Here is a 24,290-nt window from a genome sequence, read left to right on the forward strand (position 1 = left end):
CCCTCTACAGCCAGTGCTGGGCAAGGGAACCTCCGTTCCAGAAACCCAAGCATATGGCTTTCCCTGGGATCCGCTCTGTGCTTTGGAATCCAATCCTGACTACCATTTCAGAAATGTTCCCTAACTTGAGTCTCAGTTTCCTCGTCAGCAAAATTGGGATAGTAATCCTATTCCATGTGTTGGCTATAAATATTAAGTAAGAGAGTACATGTGAAGTGCCAAGCATGGTGGATAATCAAGGCTATTCCCTTCCTGGAAAAGAGATGTCTACTTTCAGGCATAACTTAGTAGAAATTCTTAGTTGTTTAGTTACATCTAAGTTGTTAAGTTGCATCTGATTCTTTGAGACCCCATGGACTGTAGCCCACCAGACCACTCTGTCCGTGGGATTTCCTAGGCAAGAATGCTGGAGTGGGTTGCTATTTCCTTCTCCAGGGGATCTTGCCAACCCAGGGATTGAGCCCAAGTCTCCTGCATTGGCAGGTGGATTCTTTGCCACTGAGCCACCAGGGAAGCACTAAACAGTGGAATTGTAGGTAGCTATTAACAAGAAAGAGGCTGATCTCTGCATACTGAGAGAAAATTAGGTGCAAAGCCAAGATGAAAAAAAGTGCAATGTTCTCTTGATTATGTTTAAGTAAAAGAGGATAAACACACAGATGTATATATGTGTAAAGACTGTGGAAGTAGATTGAAGAAACTATCATTGGGAGATGAGGGAGGGGAAACTAGGGTGAGAGGGAGACTCATCTGCTATTTTTTATCCTTTTATACTGTTGTAATTTCTGAAAATCAGCATGTATCATTTTCATAATAATAAAACGATCTTTGTTAGATTTCTGGGTAGAAATGGTATCTTGTCTTTTCATTTTGTGGTGCTCGTGGGGTGATGACTTTTCCAAAAGTTATTGGCTCCCTGTGTTTCTGTTTTTGAGAACTGTCTCATTTATTTTGTGCATTAATCATCTGATAAAGACACTAACACTTTTAGGGAGGAGAATGATCAGGTAAACACCCAGGCCAAGGCCGGGCACTCACTCACCTGGAGGTGCTGACTTCTGTCGGGTTGGGCCAGAGGGCGCTGGTGGTGGCACCGAAGGACAGGATGTACAGCTTCTCTTTGTGGCTCAGCTGCTCGTCAATGAGGTTCTGGCAGGCAAGAGGACATCAGTGGCTCCCAGAGTCATATGGAGCCTGCCTTCACCTCTCATGCTGTGGTTGGGCCCTCTGGGCTGAGATGTGAACTGTGCTGAAACAGGGTCGCTTAAGACTCAGCTTAGCAGCCCCAAGTCGACATTTGCTTGCTGCCCCTGGGGTCACAGGGGTCTAGGTGGAGCACCCTAGCTGCCCATCCCAGCCTGTCCCTGGCTGTGCGTGGTCGGGGTGGGGCCTGGGTGGTCAGCCAGTTCTGGAGATTGGCTTTCACTCCCACTGACTGCAGACCCAAGATCTCTTCTGGAGCAACTGCCACACACTTGGGTCATGGGTGTGAGTGGGATGAGCACCCACTTCAGCATGTGCAATGGCTGAACCCTGACCGTGGCATTTACACGTGGCACCCAGGGAGGAGCAAAGAGGTGGGGGGCAGTGGTTGCTGTCCTGGCCATGTGAGTTGGGGATGGAGTGATGGGTGCAGGGCCAGCCTATTGGGTGTTCTCAGGCTCAGCCTGGTGAGTATCCAACAGTAAGATAACTCTTCCCTCTCCTTCCCGGTGAGAGAGCTTATTCTTAGGTACATTGATAAGGAGACCAGGGTCCTCAAGGAGGAGGAAGGGACAAACTTTTTTTTCTACATTCTCTCATCTTAGTCACATAAGACTTTTCTCCCCTTAAACTTTGCATTGTTATGACAACAATCTATTTCGCCTAAGACTAACTTTCTTTAAGCCCAGAGCTAATGATTGCACACCAAAACAACCCATCTTGCTCAAGGGTACGTTTTTCCTTAAGCTCTGTACTAATGATTATATAACAACAATGTATCTTGCTCAAGGGCATGTTTCTCCTTCTTAACAAAAACTTTCTGACTAATCCTGCTATCTTAAGATGTATGTTGTGGGAGTGGGCCTGGTAAGACTTTTACAACCTTGAGATACTCTTTTGATCTATTGTTGGTAACCAACTGAAAAAGTATATAAAGCCCCACTCAAACCAGCGGGGCACTCTCTGTCCCCTTCTGATGTCTATGTCAGAAGCTTTCTCTGTCCCATTTTTACTGTAATAAAACAAAGCTCTGAGTGACTGAAGCTCAGTCTTTGGTTCCAAAGAGAAATTTTCTCCTTCGGAGATCACAAATCCAACACCGTTCACCATAAGCTATCATCGGCCACCTAGAAACATTACCTGTTACCGCGAACATGAGCTCTGCGTTGGTTAATACTGAACCAGCCCACCAGGGGTATCTCTGGAAACTGGGCCCTGGGGATGTTGTGAAGGGCAGTCTGCACTGACACCGGTTCCCTGACACCTGGTGAGACCAGGAACGGGGACAGGTCTGGAAACTGGCCCATCCTGATCCCTCTGTAGGATTCTGGGACCAGCTACTGCTGCTCATTCAAAGCTTAGAGGTTCCTCTAAGAAAACAGACCCTCCACATCACTTCTCAGAGACTACAGGGGCTTTTGTCAATGCCAGCCTCTTGTGCTGAGCGCTTCATTTGCTTGGGCTCCTTTTGTCCTCTGGCGACCCTGTGAGGTGGCGAGAGTCATCATTCCTATTTCACAGATGAGATGACAGAGTCACACAGCCCAGAAGTGGTGGAGGTGCCTGGGATTTAGCCCTCGAGCTCTTAGCTTCTCAGTTACGACCAAAGCAACCAGGATCGCTCCTCATCAGGAAAAGGCTAGAAGCCTGTACTGGAGTCGGTCCAACTGATTTTCGTCTCCACCACCTCTTTCCAGGGAGCACAGGCTCTTGAGACAGTTGAGTTGGTAGGGACTGCCACAGTGTGAATACTAGAGGCTCACACGGCAACTGCGAATGACTCTGAGGCTGGGTTTCGCAGAACTTAACGTATTTTTTTAACTGTAGGTGCTAATTAAGTGTGAACTGTTCTTTGTAAAACACTCCATTTTGCGCTTGCTATCAACAAAGCCATTAGCAAGCTCCCAAGGGAGGGTGGGGAGGAAGTAGGGATAGAGGGTGGGGAGGAGGTGGTGGTTCCAGGTACTTCTTTGTGCCAGAGAGACTTACCATGAGGTCATTTTGGAACTCCTCTTTCTGAGGGTCATTGCTGACAGCTGCCACGTCAATGAGAATGCCGACTCTGGCCCCCTTGATGAGGCCAAATGCCTAAAATCAGAGAGGGCATGCAGAACAACCAGCACAGCTCTGTGCTTCTGCAAACCTTTCACTGGGCAGCTTGTTGAAGCAGAAATTCAAGCACACCCCAGCCTCAACAAGAGGCCACAAAAGGAAGACCCGTTTTGTAGAGCAGAGTGCAAAACTAGGTGTCTTGGTTTTAGTGGTGGGCATTATCTGCTTCTATTTGTGACAACTTATTTAAAATTTTTTCCCCTTGATACTTACTGTCCACTTTTATAAAGTAATTTGTGCTCATTAAAGAAAGTTTGGAGACTGTAGAAAAGCAGCCTTTGTAAGATAGTTTGACATCTAATTACATCAGCTTATCTTATTTCATTTCCTTATATCCTTATTTATTTTCTGCCTATTCTACCAATCAAAAGCAGATGTGTTAAGTTCTCTAGCTGCAGCGGTATTTCTGTGAATTTCTAATTATGTTTCTAACAGCTATTTCTAGCTACATGTCAATGCTGTTTGATTCACCTTGTAACTGTTCTTCCTGTTATAGCCGCATTGTAAATTGGAATTGTCATTCATATGAAATTGATAGTTCTCTAGAGCAGTAGGTTCCTCTGGATGCTTGCCTTAAATCTTGCTTTATTGGATATCTAAGTTATTGCTCCTCCTTAAACCTGTTCCATACTTAGTTTTCCCCACCTCAGTAAATGGCATTTAACATTCACCTAGGCAATGGCACCCCACTCCAGTACTCTTGCCTGGAAAATCCCATGGACGGAGGAGCCTGGTGGCCTGCAGTCCATGGGGTTGCTAAGAGTCGGACACGACTGAGTGACTGCACTTTTACTTTTCACTTTCATGCATTGGAGAAGGAAATGGCAACCCACTCCAGTGTTCTTGCCTGGAGAACCCCAGGGACGGGGGAGCCTGGTAGAAGGCCGTCTGTGGGGTCGCACAGAGTCGGACACGACTGAAGTGACTTAGCAGTAGCAGCAGCAGCAGGCACTCTGGCCCTAAACTTAGCCAATCCATCAGCAAGTCCTGCCGGTTCTGCCTCCAAACCATACCCTGAATCCGTCAGTTCTCATCCCATCCCCCTACCTGCCCCTTGGATCTAAGCCACCAACATTTCCTCCTAGATTTTGTTGTCTACGGTCAATTTATGAAGCATCCAGAAGATTCATGAGTTGATTTACAAGTGATTGCTACCCTGGAATCCAATTGGGGCTTATTCCCTGGCTCCTCAATAACTCCATCGGAAAAGGATAAAGGGAAGAAGGACCCAACCAGCAATCCCTGCCCCTCTGTCGAAAGTGCCAGGACAAGTGTGATGGGAGTAGCTGGGTGAGAGAGCTGCGTTCCCTGAACTGATGTTTACGGAGAAGGTGAGGCTCTTGTCCCTCTCTGCCTGTGTTACCGCGACCGACCAGAGGGGGCGTGCTACAGCTGGAGATGTGCATCTGTCGACCTGTCTTAAGCGAGAGAAGAGGGTTCTGGATCTGAGATGTAGACTACACCCTGGAATCGGCTCAGGCAGCTCGCCTGTATTGTCACCTACTGGGCTTGTATACAGGTGGGGTTTGGGGCTGGGGAGCATGAATTTCAGCACTCACCTATCTCAGGCTTTAAAACAAGACTTTGGTATTGGACTTCCCTGGTGGTCCAGTGGTTAGGAATCTGCCTACCAATGCAGGGGACATGGGTTCAATCCCTGGTCTGGGAAGATTTCACATGCTACGGGGCAATTAAGCCTGTGTACCACAACTACTGAAATCTGAAGGAGCAACTACTGAATTCTGCAATAAGAGAGGCCTACATACTGCACTCAAGAATAGCCCCCATTCGCCGCAGCTAGAGAAAACCCATGGACAGCAACAAAGACCCAGCACAACCAAAAGTAAATTAGAAGTAAATAAATAAAGAGTTGAGGATTGCCTGTCACATCATCACATCATGCAGTTAGTCAGTCATGTTTGACTCTTTGCCACCTCATTGTTCGCCAGACTCCTCTGTCCATGGGATTTTCCAGGGAAGAATACTGGAGTGGGTTGCAGGTTCCTTCTCCAGGGGATCTTCCTGACCTAGGGATGGAACCCGGTCTCCCACATTGCAGGCAGATTTTTTACCATCTGAGTGACCAGGGAAGCCACAAGTTGGCTAAGGATTGCCTACGGTGAAAGCAACGGTGGGCCAGAAAGGCAGCAATTGGAAGAACATAGGCTAAAACAAATAAGAAAGCAAAATGAAGGTTAATTTGCTTATGAACACCCTTCTTTCCTTTGGGCCTGAGGAAAACATTTAATCAAACTTTCATAAGTTCTGTCTGGATGATCAGCCTTAGCTGTAAATCTCACTAAAGGCCTGACCTTAAATGGTCCAGGGGAGCTTCAGCTGTTCTCACCCAGGATGTTTCCTGTCCTGGTAACAGCTCTCTGGCTTTCCATGTGCAACCATCTGTCTCCCTTTCTCAGTCTGTGATGTTTGGGGAGAGCCCACCCATTCTCCCCAACTACCCTGACCCCTGTCTTTCCCCAGGAGTGAGCACTAGTTCCAGGCCTAAGCAGGTAGTGTATCTCACCCCGTTGGCTATAGTGATTGGTCTAAATTGGCCCAGAGAGAGTCAGTCCCAGGACTTGGGAGGGTGCAGTGGGAAAAGAAGGCCACCACTACAGTGACATATAAGCTGAGAGCTGCTGGTGACCCCATCTTCCCAAGACTGGGGAGAGCCTTATGGAGGGTAAAACCAACCCAGAGGAAAGCAGAGCTCAGAGACAAAGAATAACATCATTTGAACCCTAGGATACAGCTGTGTTTGGGCTTTTCATTTCTGTAGGTCTAGAAAGTCCTTTTTTAGCTTTGGTTAATGTAAATTGGAGGTCTGTTACTTGCAACAGAAAGGGTTCTAACAAATACAGATGCAATGACGGAAAGGAGGCAAAGAAAGAAATCTATTACCTTCTTGCTGTTTTCTGTGAGCCACTGAATTCTCTGTTGATAGAGTTCAATAGCTCTGTTAAAACACCAGGAAGACTTGTCACCCAAGGTCAGTTCCAGCACCGAGCAATGCCCACTCACATACTGAAGGAAAATGCAGTGGGAATTTTTTTCTTTTAATGTGTCTAAGGCACTGGGAGAATATAAGGCAAAATCTAGCCCGGAAAAAACTGAAGGTCTTTGTTTGCTGGGGCAAATGATGAGGGGGGATTGTGGAAAGGTCTCTTAGTGTTGCAGCAAGCACTGTAAACGGTGGAGCCAGAGGTGGGCTTCAAGGGAGGGTCAGTCTGTGCGGGATGGGGGAGAGTTCTCATGAGGAAGGTGGAAGAACATTCTTGCTCTTCTCAAATCTGTGTCTTCTCAGGTGAGACTTCTAGTCACTTGGACATAATCATAAGTGCACAACTGAGACTGCTCAGCGTCGGTTTCTCAGTGGATTGATGAACAAAAAATTTTGTTTTTGAATAGTAAGTGGCCAGGGGAACTTCTAGAGTTTCCCTCATTGCAGACTATTCCTATGGCTATTTGAAGATCAGCCTGTAACAGGTGCTCAAGTGAAGGGCTCAGTCATCTGAATTTAACTGAATTGCCCTCACTGAGGTAGGTGGGATTTGGGGGCCCAGAAATGGGCCTCTGGGCATGAACTCATGGATGGGGAGCAGTGGGCAGAGTCATAAGACACATAAGTAGGTGCAGGCAAAGAGCATGGCCTCCATGATGAGATGTTCTTGTCTTTGAGACCCAGCTTTGTTGTTTACTAGCTGTGTGACTTGGACAGGTATGGTAAACTCTGCAGTTTCAACATCTCCAATGTGAAGATAATAATAAGACTTTATTCAAGTCAATTTGCTGAAATTTACTTTACTTGAAACTAATTCTCTGAAAATCAATTTCCCAAATGACCAGTTAACTGAATAGAACATTCCTTAGAATGCTGGATTCACAATTAAAACCAATCAACCAAAAATACTACAGAAATCTTTAAAATCTGTTTAAACTTCCAACTCAATAAAATATGCTATAAAAGTTACAGTTAAAATGCTTTGATAAATTTGACAAATTGGTCACTCAGCAATTGATTTTCCATTAACTGTCTTGAGAATAATGCTATTTTTTGAGTCATGAAGATTAAATAAGATAATGCGTACAGCCTTTAGCAGAATTCCTGACACATGAATAACTGTTGGTTCTTGATTATTATTCTAGCCTTTGAAGAAATCTCAGGCAAGCAGTAATCAAGCAAGCAATTGCTACACAGGGGATGGAGCTAACAAAATCTAGTTTGGGGAAATTCCATGGTGGTTCAGGAATTAGGACACTGCTCTTTTGCTGCTGAGGGCCTGGGTTCGATTCCTGATCGGGGAACTAGGATGCCACAGGCTGTGAAGTGAGGCCGAAAAAAGTAAAGAGAAGCTTTAAAAAAATCTGGTTTAGGGACTTCCCTGATGGTCCAGTGGTTAAGACTTTGCCTTCCTATGCAAGGGGTGCGAGTTCAACCTCTGGTTGGGGAACTAAGATCCCATATACCTTATGACCCAAAAACCAAAATGCAAAACAGAAGTAATATTGTAACAAATTCAATAAAGACTTTAAAAATGGTCCACATTAAAACAAACAAACACTGGTTTGGAAGTGGGGGGACCTGAATATTTTTAACATACATCTGTAAAGATATGAACCCAATCAATCTGTCACTCTTAATTGTTACACATCAGATGAGGCAGTGAGGTTTCATCCAAAGGGGCCATGGGTTTTAAGAGGGTGAGAAAAACTGATATAGTTCAACCTTCTTTATTTGAAAAAAGAAGACATTGGAGCCAGAAGTGGGAAGAGAACTGTCCACAGGCCCAACAGAGCCTGTCGTTTGAACAAAGTCACTTTCAGAGAGCTGAAACCAGGTAATTCTTGAGCTCTGGGCTTGTTGGGAGGACATGAGAAACATACTTACTCAGAAAGCTTGGCTTCAAATTGGTGGACGGTCTGGGTGGGGAAGTGCATTTTCTTCGTGACACTGCTGGCCTCCTCCCTGAAGAAGCAAAGTCTCATGAAAGGGTCTCTTGGGCTCAGGAGGCTGGATGTGTCTCACAGGCTTGGGGGAGGGGAGTGGCTTCCGACTTACAGCACGGCTGTGCCCTGGCATAGCAGGTCAGCCAAAGTGAGTTTCTTAGACTTTAAACTGTGCGCTGAAAGCCAATCTTCTGAATTCTCCCAGACTGAAGGCTGGGTCTCATCCCCCTGCAGCCTCTGTGAAACAGAAGCCAGAGTCAGGGAGAAAACAGTGAAAAGAGAAGACAAAGCTCAGGGTGTTTTAGGTCCCTCCACGGGGACCCCCAGGGGGTGCCAGCCTGACTGGTCCTACCCAAGAGAGTCTGTTCAGGAACTCGCCTTGCTGAGGCAACAGATGTGTGCAGAGAGGCCTGTGTTGTGGGCCACCTGCCCCTGATCGTACTGGTGCCCATCCCTCACCTCATCCCCAGTATGTCCCCAGAGGAGTCAAGGGGTCACTCCCCGCATCCTGCCTTGTGAGAGACTGAATACACGGACACACAGTTGCTAGACCCCTCGTGACTACAGAACTCTGACCCACAACCTTTGTAGCAACCAGTCCATGGAACCAAACCGTAACCTCTCCAGCAACTGGATCAGGAGGTCAGGACTGTGACGGGGCTGCCACCGTTCCTATGTTCAGCCCTTTTCAGCTCAGGACCAGCCAGAGAAAGCCAAACATGCTCCCAAACCAATCACAGGAGATACCCAGCTTCTAGTGAGCTCATCTCTGGCTTCTGTGTGCTTGCTCCTTCAGGGCACACCTGACGCTTCCTCATTCTTTTCACTCTAAAGTTTACCCATTTCCCTGTCTGCCTTTGAGTCTTTGCCAAACACAAGTGATGGTGGTGTGTTTATTTCTGTATTTGCATTCTCTGTGTCTTTTCAGATATATGAGTTTTGCCTCCGTCTCAGTCTGAGGGATCCTCCACAAATATTTGTTGACTAATGGAAGCGGGAATAAGTTTCCCTGTCTATTCCAGAGGCCAGAACCAAGAGCAGAGGATAGAAATTTTAGCGGAAGAATTTCCTAGTCATCACAGGAGTCTGCCATGAAATGAACAAGCCTCCTTGCTTGTGCCTGGTGATGCCTGTGTCACTTACATAATGCTAAGCTCAGGATGTGGGTGGTGGCCTTGGTGATAGAGCTGAAGTCATTGACAGCAAGCTTTCAACATCGCTGATACGTTCTGGGAGCCAGAAGGTGGGAGAGAGCTGACATAAGGCTCGGAGCCCGTTTTCCTTGTTCTGAGCCCTGTTTTGAGGTGCTAGGGCTGCAGTGTGAACCAGATAGAAATGTTCCTGTCTTCTTAGAGCTCACATTCTAGTGTGGACAGAGGGTCAGTGAAGAAAAGCAAAATCAACGTACATAATTTTAGCAAGGAACAGTTATATTAAGAAAGTGGGGCAAGGGAATGTGACAGAAAATGACTAGGGTGGAGATGTGGAGTCGCTTTAGCTGAGATGGGGTCAGAGACGGTCCTTCTGGAAGTTCAGGAGGCAGCCCTGTGCAACCCTGGGAACGCACGTTCCAGGCAGAGGCAGACCTGGGGCTGGGTCAGAGTTCTCCCAGAACAGAAAGGTGGCCACAGTGACTGGAGTGCGCAGTGGACACAGGGTATGTGTGACACGAGAGGAGCCTGGAAAGGTGCAAGGCCTGGCACAGACAGGGATTCTGTGAGAGCTTCCAGCACAAGCACCATTGTTTGAATGAATCAATGGGCCTTACGTGTTGCCAGGGTTGGCCATCACTCGGGGTGAGGAATCCCATCGTCAGGGGAGGCTGGCTCAGACCCACAGTGAGAAACCATCCTGCCGTGTCCGATGACTGTGGAAAAGACACGCACTGCTTAGCCCGCCGCGGCCCTGTCTACACCCAAGGATGGCTTTGCCCGTCTCCTGTGCACCTGCTGAAACCCTGAGTGAGTCCTGCTCGGGCTTGTCTTTGTCGGGCTGTCGCTGCAGAGGGTGAGGTGGTGGACAAGGGGATGCAATTATCTGCTGTGGCTGACTGAGCTGCATTAGACAGAATTAGATCCGATAGAGGATTCTGAAGGAGGAACGGGCAGAGGAAGAGAGGAAAGAAGGGGGTTCAGTCCTAGGCCTCCCACTTACTAGCTTGTGATGCTGGGCAAGCCATGCATCTCCTTCTTCACCAAACAGTGCTTAACAATGACTCTTGTTTCCGCTCAGATTTGGTGGACAGAAGACTACAGTCCATGGAATCGCAAGGAGTTGGACTTGACTGAGTGACCAACACACACATACAGGAGGTAACAAACAAATGGACAATGAAAATAAACTGCTGCTGCCCCATTCCAGCTAGATAGCATTGGGTGCCCTACATCTGTGCCTGAGGCCTGCTCACCCTCTGTTTCAAAAGGAAATTAGCAACTGTTAAACACTAATAATTAGAGCAAACACTTAATAGCGCTGCTTTAATGCGACAAGCACTTCACATATATTATTTATGTCTGTGAAATAGGTTTCATCATTGATAACCTCATTTAACTGACAAGGAAACTGAAGTACTGAGAATAAAGTAATTTGTTCAAAGTCACACAGCTAGTAAGTGGTGGATTCAGACCCAAGCAGTATAGCTTGAGTCATGCGCACAATCACCATACTATATGGCCTTTAGATTTACCACCAAACTCTGAATGTCTTTGTGAAGGATCGAGAGAGAACTGACTGAAAAGACAATTTCCTCATTATTTCTCTCCGCTAATTAATGTCGCCCCTGTAATCTTAGCCCCAGCCCCACACTTAGGGAGCTGCTGCTCTGCATCATGTAACCACTAGATGTCACTCTTCTCATCTTTCAGGACAACCACCTCCCTAGTTTGTAACAGAAACAGGTAGACTTCCCATTCAGCTTTTTCTTCTATTTTACTTGCATTTGAAATGCTCCATCATGCTTTAGGACATGGATTTTGTATTGTTGATATTTGAAGAGCTAATATTAAATACAGGCTTCCCTGGTGGCTCAGTTTTAAAGAACCCACCTGCCAATACAGGAGACTCGGGTTCAATCCCTGGATCAGGAAGATCCCTTGGAGAAGGGAATGACAACCCACTCCAGTATTCTTGCCTGGGAAATGCCATGAACAGAGGAGCCATGGAGTGGCAAAGAGTCGGACACGACTGAGCATCTGAGCACCATTAAACACATTATGGATTTTGACTGTAGACATACTGATTATACACTAAAGGGTGTGCTTGACATACAGAGTACGATCTTTGTTGGGGCAATCCATTCTCTCTTTCCTACTGCAATTTGAGAGGTAAATGAGGCCCCGGTTGTGGCTGATAAGTAAGAGTGGTCCTTGTACACCTGGGAAGTCATGTATTTGATAAGAAATTAGGTGAAATAGATACTCACAGGATCAACATCTAAGGTCACTGAGAGAATGCTTCAGAATCTCCAGACTGTACTGACCTTTGCTCATTTCCTCGTAATTAAACTTGCTTTCCTGTTAGTGCCAATACTTGAGAAAAGTAAAACACAACTATTTTCCTGATTTTTAACCACCAGCATTAAAATTGTATTGTTTTTGACTGATTATCATTTCAAAAGATTTTTGTTAAACTCTAGTATAGGTAGAGAGTTATGGGCCAGACTTGCGCTGACAGCCCCCCGATGACAATTGTTTCTACGGTAGAGTGAGCTGTGAGTTCTAGACAATCCACTCACCACCGCAAGAAGACAGCTCATCAACATGATGAGAGTCAGCCAAGACCACAGTACTAGTACTATTCTAGAGGTTAATTCTCCTGCCGCAACTCTCTCGCTCCAATAGCACTTCCCAAAACTGAATTTTGGATTTAGATTTTTTAGGAAATCCTACAAGAAAAACAAATCTCAGGAAGGAGCATCTTAGAATTAAATTCCTTAGTCTTCAAGCTTTGATAACAAGGACAGCATCTTCACACCCTCCTGAATATTTGATGATATGGCCAAGAAGGCTATACTGTTTCTATAAATAGCATAGAGATTCTTTAGTAATTTTTAAAGACAGGAGACTAGAGATGAATTCTTAACTAGTCCTGAGATCCTACATGAAGAAAGAAATACCCACAATTTAACACAGTCTGCATTCCCGGCTATGATTTGTGAGCACGGCTGCACAGTAGAAGCACTTATGGTTTTTACCAGTAAGTCCTGTGTCTGGTTAACGTGCGTAACCAGGAGTCCATTGTCTAGCTTTTGGCCAAGTTCGTTGATATTCTTCTGGTTCAACTGCTTCTGTGGATCTCTGTCATTGCTTCTCCTCATGCTACAAAACACAAAGTCATTTGGTCAATGCCCTGGTGCCAGACGTTGATGCCAGACTGTCAGGGCCTGCAGAAGCATTTTTATTTCTGTGTAGTAACTGGGGGAGTTTCTTGTGTAGATCTTGATAAAATGTGGATGCCAAGTTCATAAGACATTTTATTTTATTGTTTTGGTAGTTAGGTAACTGAAGCCCTCAGGTGTAAGATGATGCAATTATCATTTACCCAGTCTCCCTTAAAGGCACGTATTTCCCCCTCAACTCTCATGAAAAAAAAAACAATGTTGTTATTGTTGTTGCTTTCATTTGGAAAAATCAGAGAAGATGCTTACCAGTGGTTTTCCAGAAATGTACTGTCTTGACCATGGAAGACATCACTAATTTGTGTGGCCATTGTAAAAACATCCAGTGCTTATTTTCCTAGAGAGCAAAATAATACCAGAAAGGGATGAGTGCAACACGTAGACAATGGCCTTGGAGGGCATCTATATGCAGCTCAACTCTTCTTTAATTCATTCATTCAGTAAGCCCTCATTGAACGCCTACTTGATGTTGTGGATATAATGGTGAACAAGGTGACAAAAGTTTTCTCAACTTCAGAGTTTCTGACGTTTTGGACGATTCTTTGTCATGGGGTCATCCTGTGCACTGAAGAATGCTCTACCTATCAGATGCCAGGAGCGTCCCTGCCCCTTGGGTTGTAACAACAGCAACTGCTGCTGCTGCTGCTAAGTCACTTCAGTCGTGTCTGACTCTTAGCGAAACCCATGGACTGCAGCCTACCAGGCTCCTCCGTCCATGGGATTTTACAGGCAAGAGTACTGGAGTGGGGTGCCACTGCCTTCTCCAAATACTGTCTCTAAGCATGGCCTAATGTCTCCAGGGAGCATAGTCGTCCCCAGCTGACAATCATGGAGCTAGACATTGTCCTTGTCCTGCCAGAAGGAGAGACTGATGTTAAAAATTAAATATAGTAGGGGCTTCCCTTGTGGCTCAATGGTAAAGAATCTGCCTGCCAATGCAGAAGACACAGGTTCAACCCCTGGTCCAGGAAATTCCCACATGCCATGGAACAACTAAGCCCTCACACCACAACTACTGAGCCTGCGCTCTAGAGCCCAGGAGCCACAACTACTGAGCTCTCGAGCCCGAGAGCCTGTGCTCCAAACAAGAGAAGCCACTGCACGGCAACTAGAGAGTAGGCCCCGCTCGCCCAAACTAGAGAAAGCCTGTGCAGCAGTGAAGACCCAGGGCAGCCAAAATAAATAAATGAATTCAAAAAATTAAATATAGTAATAACAAATTGTGGAACGTGTTGTGAAGGAAGGATAGAGAGTAATCAGGAATCTCCTTTGCGTAGGTAAGGTGGTCAGTGAAGGTGTCTTTTGAGCTTAGACCTTTTTGTTGTTGTTAATTTTTGGCCCATGGTATGTGGGCCCTTAGCTCACCAACCAGGGATCTAACTCCCTGAACTGGAAGGTGGAGTCAACCACTGGACCACCAGGGGAGGCTTGAGCTTAGGCTTTCTTGAAGGATGAAAAGGAGGTGGCCATGGTGAAGTCTGGCAGAGAGGACAGCAAGTGAACTAGGCAGAGAAGACAACAAGTGCCCATAACGATTTAGAGGATGAGGGAGTGGAGAGGGAAAACATTAAGATGAGGCCGAGTTTTCCCTCTGACAACTGCCACTCAGAGGGTGGGTCCCTGCAGCTACTGCTCGCAGCTTATGGGGGTCAGTAGATGTGGGCCTGACAGATCAATCAGATCCTCCCTCTGGGAGTTCAGAATGAAGAGCTGTGAGGCCACCATGTACATTGAGAAGCAGGGAAAGACCATCTTCAGAGCCAAGTTGAGGGCAGGGCCATTCCCGGCCTTGGTTTCCCTGGGGCCTTTCTCTCCTGGCTTCTTCCTCTCTCTGCTCCTTCCTAGTCTCTTTTGCAGGCTCACCTCTACCTGAGCATTTTAAGTTTTATCCTCAAGGATAAATCATGCACACAGGTCTCCTCTCACTTTCTCCTCTTTTCCTAGGCAAACATCCTTGTCCTTGACTTCAACTGTCATCTGTATATCAGTGACTCCCCATTGTACGTCAAAAGCCCAGACCTCTCACTTTGACTCCAGACCTTGTGTTCAATTACATTGAATATTTCCATGTGGAGCAACTTAAACTCAGCATGTCCAAGACTGAATTCAAATTTTCTACACACTAGCCTCTGGTCTTTGTTCCCTAACTTAGAGAAAAGAACCACCATCCATCTACTTATATGAGTCAGAAATGAATTATTCTTGATAACCTCATTCCGCATATCCTCTCTATCATCTAATCTTGCTTTTTTTTTTCTTTTTTTGGCCATGCTGTGCCACATGTGGGATCTTACTTCTGCCACCAGAGATCGAACCTGTGCCCCCTGCAGTGGAAGCCAGAGTCCTAACCACCAGACTGTCAGGGAAGTCCCTAATCTTGTAAATTTTACCTCTCTCAAATCTCACCACTTCTGTCTCCACTGACATTTCTCACATCTAGGCCACTGTCACCTGTGCCATAGATGACTGCAGTAGATCCTAACTGGCCTCCCTATATCCCCTCAGTTCGCCCATCTAATCTCTTCTCACTGAAGTCAGAGTGATTTTTTAAAAACAGAAATCCAGGGCAGTCTCTGGTGAACTCGCAGTTAGGATACTGTGCACTCACTGCCACGTCTGGGTTCAATCCCTGGTCAGGGAACTAACATCCCACAAGGCATAAGTTGCTGCCAAAAAACCCCACAGACCCAACGTCACACCCCCTCTTCTGCCTCTTGATTAAAACTGTTTAAAGTCTTCCCTTTATTTCTAGAATAAAGATTAAGATCATAATGATGGCATTTGAGGCTCACAGGCTCTGGCCACTGTCCACCGATCTCTCCAGCTTTTCTGCTCCACCACCCTTCACCATGTCTGTGTTCCACAGCTCCCCTTCCCCTTCAGGCCCTGGCATGCTGCGCATTTCCTTTAGTCACAGGACTTTTTCATGGGCTGGCTTTGCTCTGAACATTCTCTTCCCCTCCTTGCCCCCAGTCACTCATCCTTGACTCTTCCGCTCACACTTCACTTCTTCTGCAAAGTCTTCCCCACCATCCCACTCTATTCCAGGTTTCTTGTGTTATGTAAACTATCACAGAACTTGCTCCTTTCTTTGAAAGTACTTAATTTAGAATAATACATTCATTAGTGTGATTTTTTAAAGTTGGCATCTTTCTCCTGTGAGACTATAAATCACATGAGAGCAGGGACTCAGTTCAGTTCAGTCGCTCAGTCGTGTCTGACTCTGCGACCCCACGAACCGCAGGACACCAGGCCTCCCTGTCCATCACCAACTCCCGGAGTTCACTCAAACTCATGTCCATTGAGTCAGTGATGCCATCCCGCCATCTCATCCTCTGTCGTCCCCTTCTCCTCTTGCCCCCAATCCCCCCCAGCATCAGAGTCTTTTCCAATGAGTCAGCTCTTCGCATGAGGTGGCCAAAGTACTGGAGTTTCAGCTTTAGCATCATTCCTTTCAAAGAACACCCAGGGCTGATCTCCTTTAGAATGGACAGGTTGGATCTTGACTGCTGCTGCTGCTGCTAAGTCGCTTCAGTCATGTCCGACGCTGTGCGACCCCATAGACGGCAGCCCACCAGGCTCCCCTGTCCCTGGGATTCTCCAGGCAAAAACACTGGAGTGGGTTGCCATTTCCTTCTCCAGTGCATGAAAGTGAAAAGTGAAAGGGAAGTCGCTCAGTTGTGTCCGACTCTTAGCGACCCCATGGACTGCAGCCCACCAGGCTCCTCAGTCCATGGGATTTTCCAGGCAAGAGTACTGGAGTGGGGTGCCTTTGCCTTCTCCAGGATCTCAACTGGTAGACAGTAAATATTTTGAGGAGGGGAGGTAAACCTTGGTTCTTGAAGAACTGACCTCACTTCCTGCTCTTGGGTTCCATTAGATACTTGTTCCTACTAATTCCTCCCTTTTTGCAGGAATTCCTTCTAATTCCTCCCTTTTTGCTTTCTGCATGCTAAGTTGCTTCAGCCATTTCCGACTCTGACCTCTTGTCACCCCTTGTGACTCTTCGTGACAGGCTCCTCTGTCTGTGGGATACTCCAGGCAAGAATTAGGGAGTGGGTTGCACTCCACTTCCCAACCCAGGGATCAAACCCATATCACTAGTGCCGCCTGGCAACTTCATTTAGGTTTCCTGTTATTTGAAACCAAAAAAAAAAAAAAAAAAAATTGCCTAAAACACAGCCAGTGGGAATCTCCAGATGGAGTTGAAGCTTAACATTGGAGTGGGTGTTCTCATGAAAACATTAAATAGTTTAATGATGGTTCAGGGACTTTCCAGGTGGCTCAGGGGTAAAGGGGCTTCCCTGGTGGCTCAGACAGTAAAGCATCTGTCTGCACTGTGGGACACCCGGATTCAATCCCTGGGTCGGGAAGATTCGCTGGAGAAGGAAATGGCAACCCACCCCAGTACTCTTGCCTGGAAAATTCCATGGACTGAGGAGCCTGGTAGGCCACAGTCCATGGGGTCACAAAGAGTCAGACACGAATAAGCACACACACAGCAACATAATGATGGTTCAGCAACTTCTTTTTCTCTTTTGGGTCTTTAATCTCTTATTCAGAAGAGTTTTCTTTTCTGGGAAGCACCAAGATAATGTGGCAATGTCTCAAAAAATAGCTGGCTCTACTTACAGTTAGCTGGGAAACTCTCGGTGGCCGAGACTGTTGGAATAGAAAGGCCTCGTGAACACTGGATGCCCCTCAGGCTCAGTTCCCTCTTTTCTAACAACCTAATGGACTCAGAGGCTTGCACAACTGGATTCCGGGGTGACTTGTGTTGGCTGATGGAGGAGTATTTGGGCTGCATAAAACTAACATAACAATGTGGCGTGCTAAAAGGAGCACTGGACCTTTGGTTTCTCCATCTGCAGAATGGCGTGGGGATAATAGTAACTGTGCTGTCTACTTCAACTCCATCAAGAGGCTCCGATGAAACTGAGAATATATAAGAGCTTTGGAAAATACAAAGTACTATATGAATGAGGAATACCATTTTAAAACCCACCACATCTTCAAGCACTTCAGCATATGACTCAAGCACTCATTCATTCTGTGTACATCTATAGAGTGCCTCTTCAGAGCCAGAGAGACCCGGAATGGGGAGGCAGAGCTGGACAGCCCTTGCCCTCAGGCCTTTGCTCAATGAAACCTTCTCAGAGACGTCTTCTTTGATTGCTCCTCCTCAGACAGGACCTCCTCTGCCCTATTTAGTTTTCTCTGTAGCACATTTCATCATCTGATATTCTATATATTTATTATGTCTCTGCCTCACTCTCCCCTCCCCATCAGTCCACTAGAAGATCCTTGACGGCAGGGACTTAGTTAACATAACTAAGTTAGAATGGTTCTTTGTAATCATCGCCTAAAAAAACATTGGCCTCCAAACATTTGTTGAATAAATGTACTCAGGGCAGGTCTGGAGTTTAGACAAAGGTGGGCCACGTTACCTCGGGAGACTGGTCACAGGAGGGGAAGAGAACATGCAAACAGGTCCTCAGGAAACGGCACCTTGTCAAAGGGAGAGAGGTAGCCCTGATTAGCGGATAAAAGAGAATCTTCAGCTAAGTTCCTGGTGTGCTAAAATCTGGATCTAGGATTCTCCTAACTATCCAGGATAAAGCCATCCCCAGGGTTTGTATTTTTAACTGCCTAGTAACCTCTAGTCTTGTCCTGATCCAACCCATTTTACAATCTGCTGCCAGAATGATTTTCTGATATGCAGAACTGTCTGTATTATTACCTGTTTAGAACCCTGCCATGGCTCCTCAGTACCTAGACAAGCAAACCAGATCTTCTTCAAAGACTTTTCACTCCTTTTGCCTCTATTCTTTACTCACCTCTCTACCTCATCTTGCATCCTTTTGTGCACCCTGATAACCCCACTTATACACCTTGCTAATTCATCCTCTTCTTTGCTCAAGTTGGATCTACTTCTAGAAATGCCTTTGCAACAAAAAGTTGTTTGATAAGAAAGCCCAAGAAGTTTTTCCTGAACCCCATTTGCTGCCCCCAACCCCTAAGGAGGAAATAATTTCCTCCTAGTCCTGCCCTATGGCTGTCTCATACCAAATTGTCACAGTTCTTCTCCCTTTTTTACTGCTGTACCCCCAGCATCTAGCACAATGCCTGGCATGTAGACAGCAGGTGCTCAAGACCCAGGCTCCCTGAGTCTTTCTCACTCAGTCCAGAGCTTAGTGTCTGGGCCTCCCCCACCCTCTCTCTTACCACCCTATCAATACTTGTGACTCTCAACCTCACCTGCATTTCTCTATTTCTCCAACTCTGGCAGAAGGGCCCTGGTCATCCCAGGACTCTGTTTTTCCTGGTTCCCACTTCTAGTTCCTCCAAGCAACAGTGAAGCTTGGTTTGTCGGGAAGTGTTAGCCGGTATCCAAGGTAACAGACTGCACCACTGCAGCTAGAGGCAGGGACAGGGGAAAAACGTTCCTCACCCTGGGGAAGAAATTACCACTTTGTTGCTTGTAACAACCTCTCCCTGGGCACTCTGCTTTTCTCCACCCCCACAAAAGCCAGGAACAGGATTTGGAACTCTTCTCTAGTTTTAGAACCTCTGGGTCATTGGAAAACTATGGTTTAGGCCAGTGGAGCCCTGGTGCCTGCTGCCTTCCTGTGCTAGGAACTGAAGACAGACAGCAGAGGACCTGTGACATGCGTGAAAGCTGATGACCTTCCTTCTCTTCTGCAGATTCCCTGGGGCCCTCCAAACACACTCCCTGGGAGAGGTCTGGCAGTCCCTCACCCCCACCAGCTCCAGCTCCACCCAAACCTGGCTAATGCAACAGCAGGCTCAGTGATCTCTTAGCATAAGAGGAGATCACCTACTACAGTGGTTCCCAAGCCCAGGTGCCCATCACAATCATCTAGGTTGTTTGCTAAGAAAACATACCTACATTCCCATCCGGCAGACTGATACAAAACTGTAGCAAAGTATGGGAACATGAATCTTTAACAGTGGTTCCAGGTGATTATGATGTAACCAGCTCTTAGCCCACAGTTGGGGACCTTTCCAGCTCCTTCTATGGAAGTCAAGAGAGATGAAGTGATGTACTCAATGTCAACTAACTAGCTTGTAGTAGCGAAGGGATCTGCACTTAGTTTTTCTTCTCCAGGTCATTCCTCAAATCACGATCTTCACTTACTGAATCTTTAATTCGTAATTTAGAACATGTGCTACTTGTGGTAGTCACTATGTGATAGAGAACCCCTTCAGATGTCGACCCCAAGATCCCTCTATAGGTCAGATCAGAAACAACAAAATTCTTCAAAACAGAGACAGCTCACTTATCACCTCTCACTCTGGGCAGACTAGTTATGGGTGAGAATAGCAGCTATAAATCATGGCATTTGGTCAACACCAACGAGGCACAAGTGGAGGAGCCTAGAAAGAGGAAAGGAAGTCAGAAGAGGGAAGTCACAAGATGCCAAGAGAAACCAGCCAAAGGCTACCCTGTGAGCAAGAGGTGAGGGTCCTTGGGCCCACCTGATTGGAAATCCTGGGTGGAAGGGGCTGGCTAGCTTTGATACACCATTTTTGGAGACACAAGGGCTCAAGATAGATGGTTTACTGCCCTCACAACATCCTTTGCTCCTGGATAACGGATTTTCAACATTTTACAAGAAGTAAAACCCAACATTGAAAAGTTCATTGTTACTACTTTTTTCTATTTGAGTTTACATGACTCATCTCACACGCTAGTAAAGTAATGCTCAAAATTCTCCAAGCCAGGCTTCAGCAATATGTGAACCGTGGACTTCCAGATGTTCAAGCTGGTTTTAGAAAAGGCAGAGGAACCAGAGATCAAATTGCCAACATCCGCTGGATCATGGAAAAAGCAAGAGTTCCAGAAAAACATCCATTTCTGCTTTATTGACTATGCCAAAGCCTTTGACTGTGTGGATCACAATAAGCTGTGGAAAATTCTGAAAGAGATAGGAATACCAGACCACCTGACCTGCCTCTTGAGAAACCTGTATGCAGGTCAGGAAGCAACAGTTAGAACTTGACAGGGAACAACAGACTGGTTCCAAATAGGAAAAGGAGTACATCAAGGCTGTATACTGTCACCCTGCTTATTTAACTTATATGCAGAGTACATCATGAGAAACGCTGGGCTGGAAGAAGCACAAGCTGGAATCAAGACTGCCGGGAGAAATATCAATAACCTCAGATATGCAGATGACACCACCCTTATGGCAGAAGTTAGTTAGAAAGTGAAGTCGCTCAGTCGTGTCTGACTCTTCGCGACCCCATGGACTGCAGCCCTCCAGTCTCCTCCATCCATGGGATTTCCCAGGCAAGAGTACTGGAGTGGGGTGCCATCGCCTTCTCTGTTGTAAAAGCCTAAGTTACTTAAAAGATTAAAATGACATGCCAAAGCATGGGAAGTGATGGATGTATTCAATGTCAAGAGGAAAGTGGGAAAGTATAAAGATTCTTTAAGAGACAAAAACACAACTCAAACTGGCTTAAGGAAAAAAGGGAATTTATTTACTCAGAAGACAGAAAAAATTCGGGAATAATTTTGGCCTTGGGCATGGCTTGATCCAAAGGCTAAAATTATGTTAACAGAAATTTGTTTCCATTTCTTTGTGATGGCTGTGTTCTTAGGTAGGCTCTTTAGGAGCGTTTGGCAAACTTGGGACGTCAGCCCTCAGCTTTCCCCTCTACAGCCTTCAGCACCCTAAAGGAAGGAGAACAACCCTTTTCCAGGAGAGTCCCAGGCTTGGCTTGGTCACAGGACATACTCATTCCTGAACCGATCACTGTGACTCTGATTGGCCACATCTGGCTTCTGCATCTAGTCCTGGAGCCAGAGGGTGAAATTAGCCTCATGAAAAGATCTGATTTTGTTGTGGTTTAACCAAAGAAGGGGACACTAGGCAAACATGACTGAGGAAAGCCAAAGCAAGAGAGAACAGTCCCCAGAAAAAGAGGTCAAGAAATCAGATCTGAAATCAGAGGGAGGAGGGACCTGCACAGTGTTTGGGAGCCATAGTGGTGAGATGGCAAGACCTAAGGGGAAACGTGTCCTTGGTACATCCAGGAAGAAAGTCCAGAGGCATAGGGGCTCCTGCCTCACCAAAGGTCACCATGCCCCAAGTGTGGGGATTATTGCACCATTCGGCCTGGAGGAGCTGATGTTTGAGCAGCAACGAGTATAGGGGCTCACCACCAGAGGGGTCAGTCAAACCGCCGGAGGGGACTTTCTAAAGTTTCAGCCATGGGTCTCTGCACAACTCTAGGGTGTCCCCAATGGCCAATAAATTTCCTACCAACAAGGAAGAAGAGATCTAGTTGATTTTTTAAAGTGCTATAGGTAGGATAGGGGATGGCCTTTTTGGGAAAATTTCCCTATGTGCTCAATTCTCAAAAGGGTTCCGATAAAACCATTGGATGACATGATGTAATTCACTAGTTAAGGAAGTAAGCATTATAAAATACCAATTAGCAATGATTGCAGAAAGCTTGACAATGAGCAGTGAATAGTGGCAGATTAAAGACAGTAACTTATGTAATTTTTTATTTCAATATGTAATGTTTATAAGTAGAGACTACCTTTTATGGTTGTTTGCATTCCACATCCAGAAGAAGCAAACCATAGATTTAGCTGCTCATGTCTGAGCCAAGGAATCATGCATCTGGGACAAGCTATTTTTATTTTCTTTAGACTAGCCAAACTAGCAATGTGGGACAGCAGCAGTTCTAGATTTGAAGTCAGGGAACCTAGGTTTGAAACCCCAATTCACTAATGAAACTTTGGGTAAATCGTTCACCATTCTGATTCTCAGTGTTTTCTAATTTATAAAATACTGTCTCCCACCTCATAGGAGTATTAATCGACATATGGAAAAACACAACATGGATTTAATGTTAGTTTCTTTCTCTAAACTCTTACGAATGCCACTATTTTTTTAACCAGTTTTTTTTTTTTAAATATGAATTGCATTAATAGAGTAATTGATGTGCTTCAGTTAGAATGTCAGATTATCATATTTGGCAAGATATTTGGGGAGTTTCTGTTATCTAAGGATTAAGTTCACAGCTGCATTATTTGTAATAGCAAAGACTTGGAGACAAATGTACAATAGGAAAGGAGAAATATATCTATATTATACAGTGTGTAAGAGATGTATCTATCTATACAGTCATTAAAAATGAGGACGATCTATATTTACTGACACAGAAAGATAGTCATCATAAATTAAGTTAAAAAAGAAAGCAGTGCTACTCATGTATAATGTGATCTTGCTTTTGTTAAAACAGTTGAACAGGATACATCCACATAAATATACGCAAATACCACACACACACACACACACACACACACACACACACACACTCTGTAAAGAAAGCAGTCTCTGAAGAATACCTAGTAAAGTGTCAACAGTGGTACTCTCTGGAAGGTGGAATGTCAGGAAGGAACTTTAATTTCCTATATTCATTTAAAAATTACAGACGTGTTACTGTTAAAAGAAAAAATATTTTGTCCCAATTTAGGGTCATGGTTAACTTTCTTCTTCACAGCAGCACTGAGGGCAAGAAAAAGTTGCCAGTGGCCCTGAAAGCAGAAATGAGCTAAAGTGTCTGAGTGGTGTGTGTGTGTCGGGGGGCACTGCAACACCCAAGTCCATTTTGCACTAACTACATTAGCAAAATATGTAGAAGATGAGGTAGTTAAAAACTTTCTTAGATATGTGGATTACTTTTTCCCCTCTAACACGACTTATCAAGGATAGTGGGAGAGGTTTTCTTTGGTGGTTCTTCAACTACATTTGCATTTTGCCACAGAAAACAAAGCAATGTGAAAGAAAAAGGTTTTAAGTTTTTTTATTTAAGAAAATACTTGAACTGTCTTACACAACTAAATTGAGTATTTAAACAACATGAAGAGTGCCAGCGTCAGGACATAAGCATTAATTTTACTGACTTGCCTCAAAAGATAATAAATATTGATTTAATGGTGACCAAACACATTGGCAATAGCAACTAAAGTGCCATACGATGGTCAGTTGGGGATAATCTCCTCTAAAATGAGAACAAATCCTTGAGTCCATTCCTTTTAGCAGAAACAATTAAAACCATCTTGGTAGAACCAGGTCTCGGCAAAACACACCACATGTATGGAAGGCTTCAAGAGAATGAAGAACCCACAAGCTTGAAGAAGCCTCCAGAGTTCTCTTCAGGATCAACAAGGTGCTTGTTATCATCGTGGTCCTCTGTATGAGTATGAATATTAGAGCACTGTGAATGTAGTAGTAAAGGGTGTTGAGTCCAGAGAAATCCTAGGGGGGTCAGCAAGACTGGCACGTTACACAGTCCAATACTTACCAATAAAATAACCACACTCACCCATAAAGGCTGCTGATCTATGCATGTCTCTGCTTTCAGGAAAAAGTTCACTGAAACAATCCTGGAAGATAGGTGAGTGGGCCTTTCACATCTCCAGGAAATAGTTTCATAGTTTTCCTTTATAACCTAGCCCCAAGTTTAATCATGGTAATTCATGTAAAGCACCGTGTCAGGTCTCTGGACTATGAGAAAGCCACATTCCTTGAATTCAGAAGTTTGATCAAATTATAGAGAAGTGTTTAATAACAGCAGCAACTACCAC

At 45.4% G+C, this 24,290-nt stretch overlaps 1 protein-coding gene across 16 annotated transcripts in view; it reads right to left on the reverse strand.

Moving 5' to 3' along the window:
- The window catches only part of VWA3A (von Willebrand factor A domain containing 3A), a 55,934-nt gene extending 36,752 nt beyond the window's left edge, over positions 1-19,182 (reverse strand). For 9 of the 16 annotated variants that reach the window (XR_015154644.1, XR_015154646.1, XR_015154645.1 and 6 more), the window contains exons 1-10: positions 18,917-19,110; positions 18,106-18,166; positions 12,908-12,995; positions 12,455-12,578; positions 10,031-10,129; positions 8,375-8,499; positions 8,204-8,281; positions 6,217-6,271; positions 3,193-3,291; positions 1,043-1,149 (exon numbers count right to left, since the gene is read on the reverse strand). Coding sequence is in view for 10 of the 16 variants with exons in the window: in XM_086375372.1 (XP_086231498.1) it covers positions 1,043-1,149; positions 3,193-3,291; positions 6,217-6,271; positions 8,204-8,281; positions 8,375-8,499; positions 10,031-10,129; positions 12,455-12,578; positions 12,908-12,969 (749 nt within the window). In the remaining 6 variants the exon portion in view is untranslated. Of the gene's footprint in view, positions 1-1,042; positions 1,150-3,192; positions 3,292-6,216; positions 6,272-8,203; positions 8,282-8,374; positions 8,500-10,030; positions 10,130-12,454; positions 12,579-12,907; positions 12,996-18,105; positions 18,167-18,916 lie in introns of those variants that run through there. The other 7 variants (XR_015154648.1, XM_086375371.1, XM_086375377.1 and 4 more) reach the window with 5 other exon arrangements.
- Positions 19,183-24,290: the final 5,108 nt, after the last annotated feature.

Source organism: Bos grunniens, chromosome 25 (genome assembly GCF_055505025.1).
Source record: "Bos grunniens cultivar Pamir isolate PY7600 chromosome 25, Bosgru_T2T1.0, whole genome shotgun sequence".
NCBI lineage: Eukaryota > Metazoa > Chordata > Mammalia > Artiodactyla > Bovidae > Bos > Bos grunniens.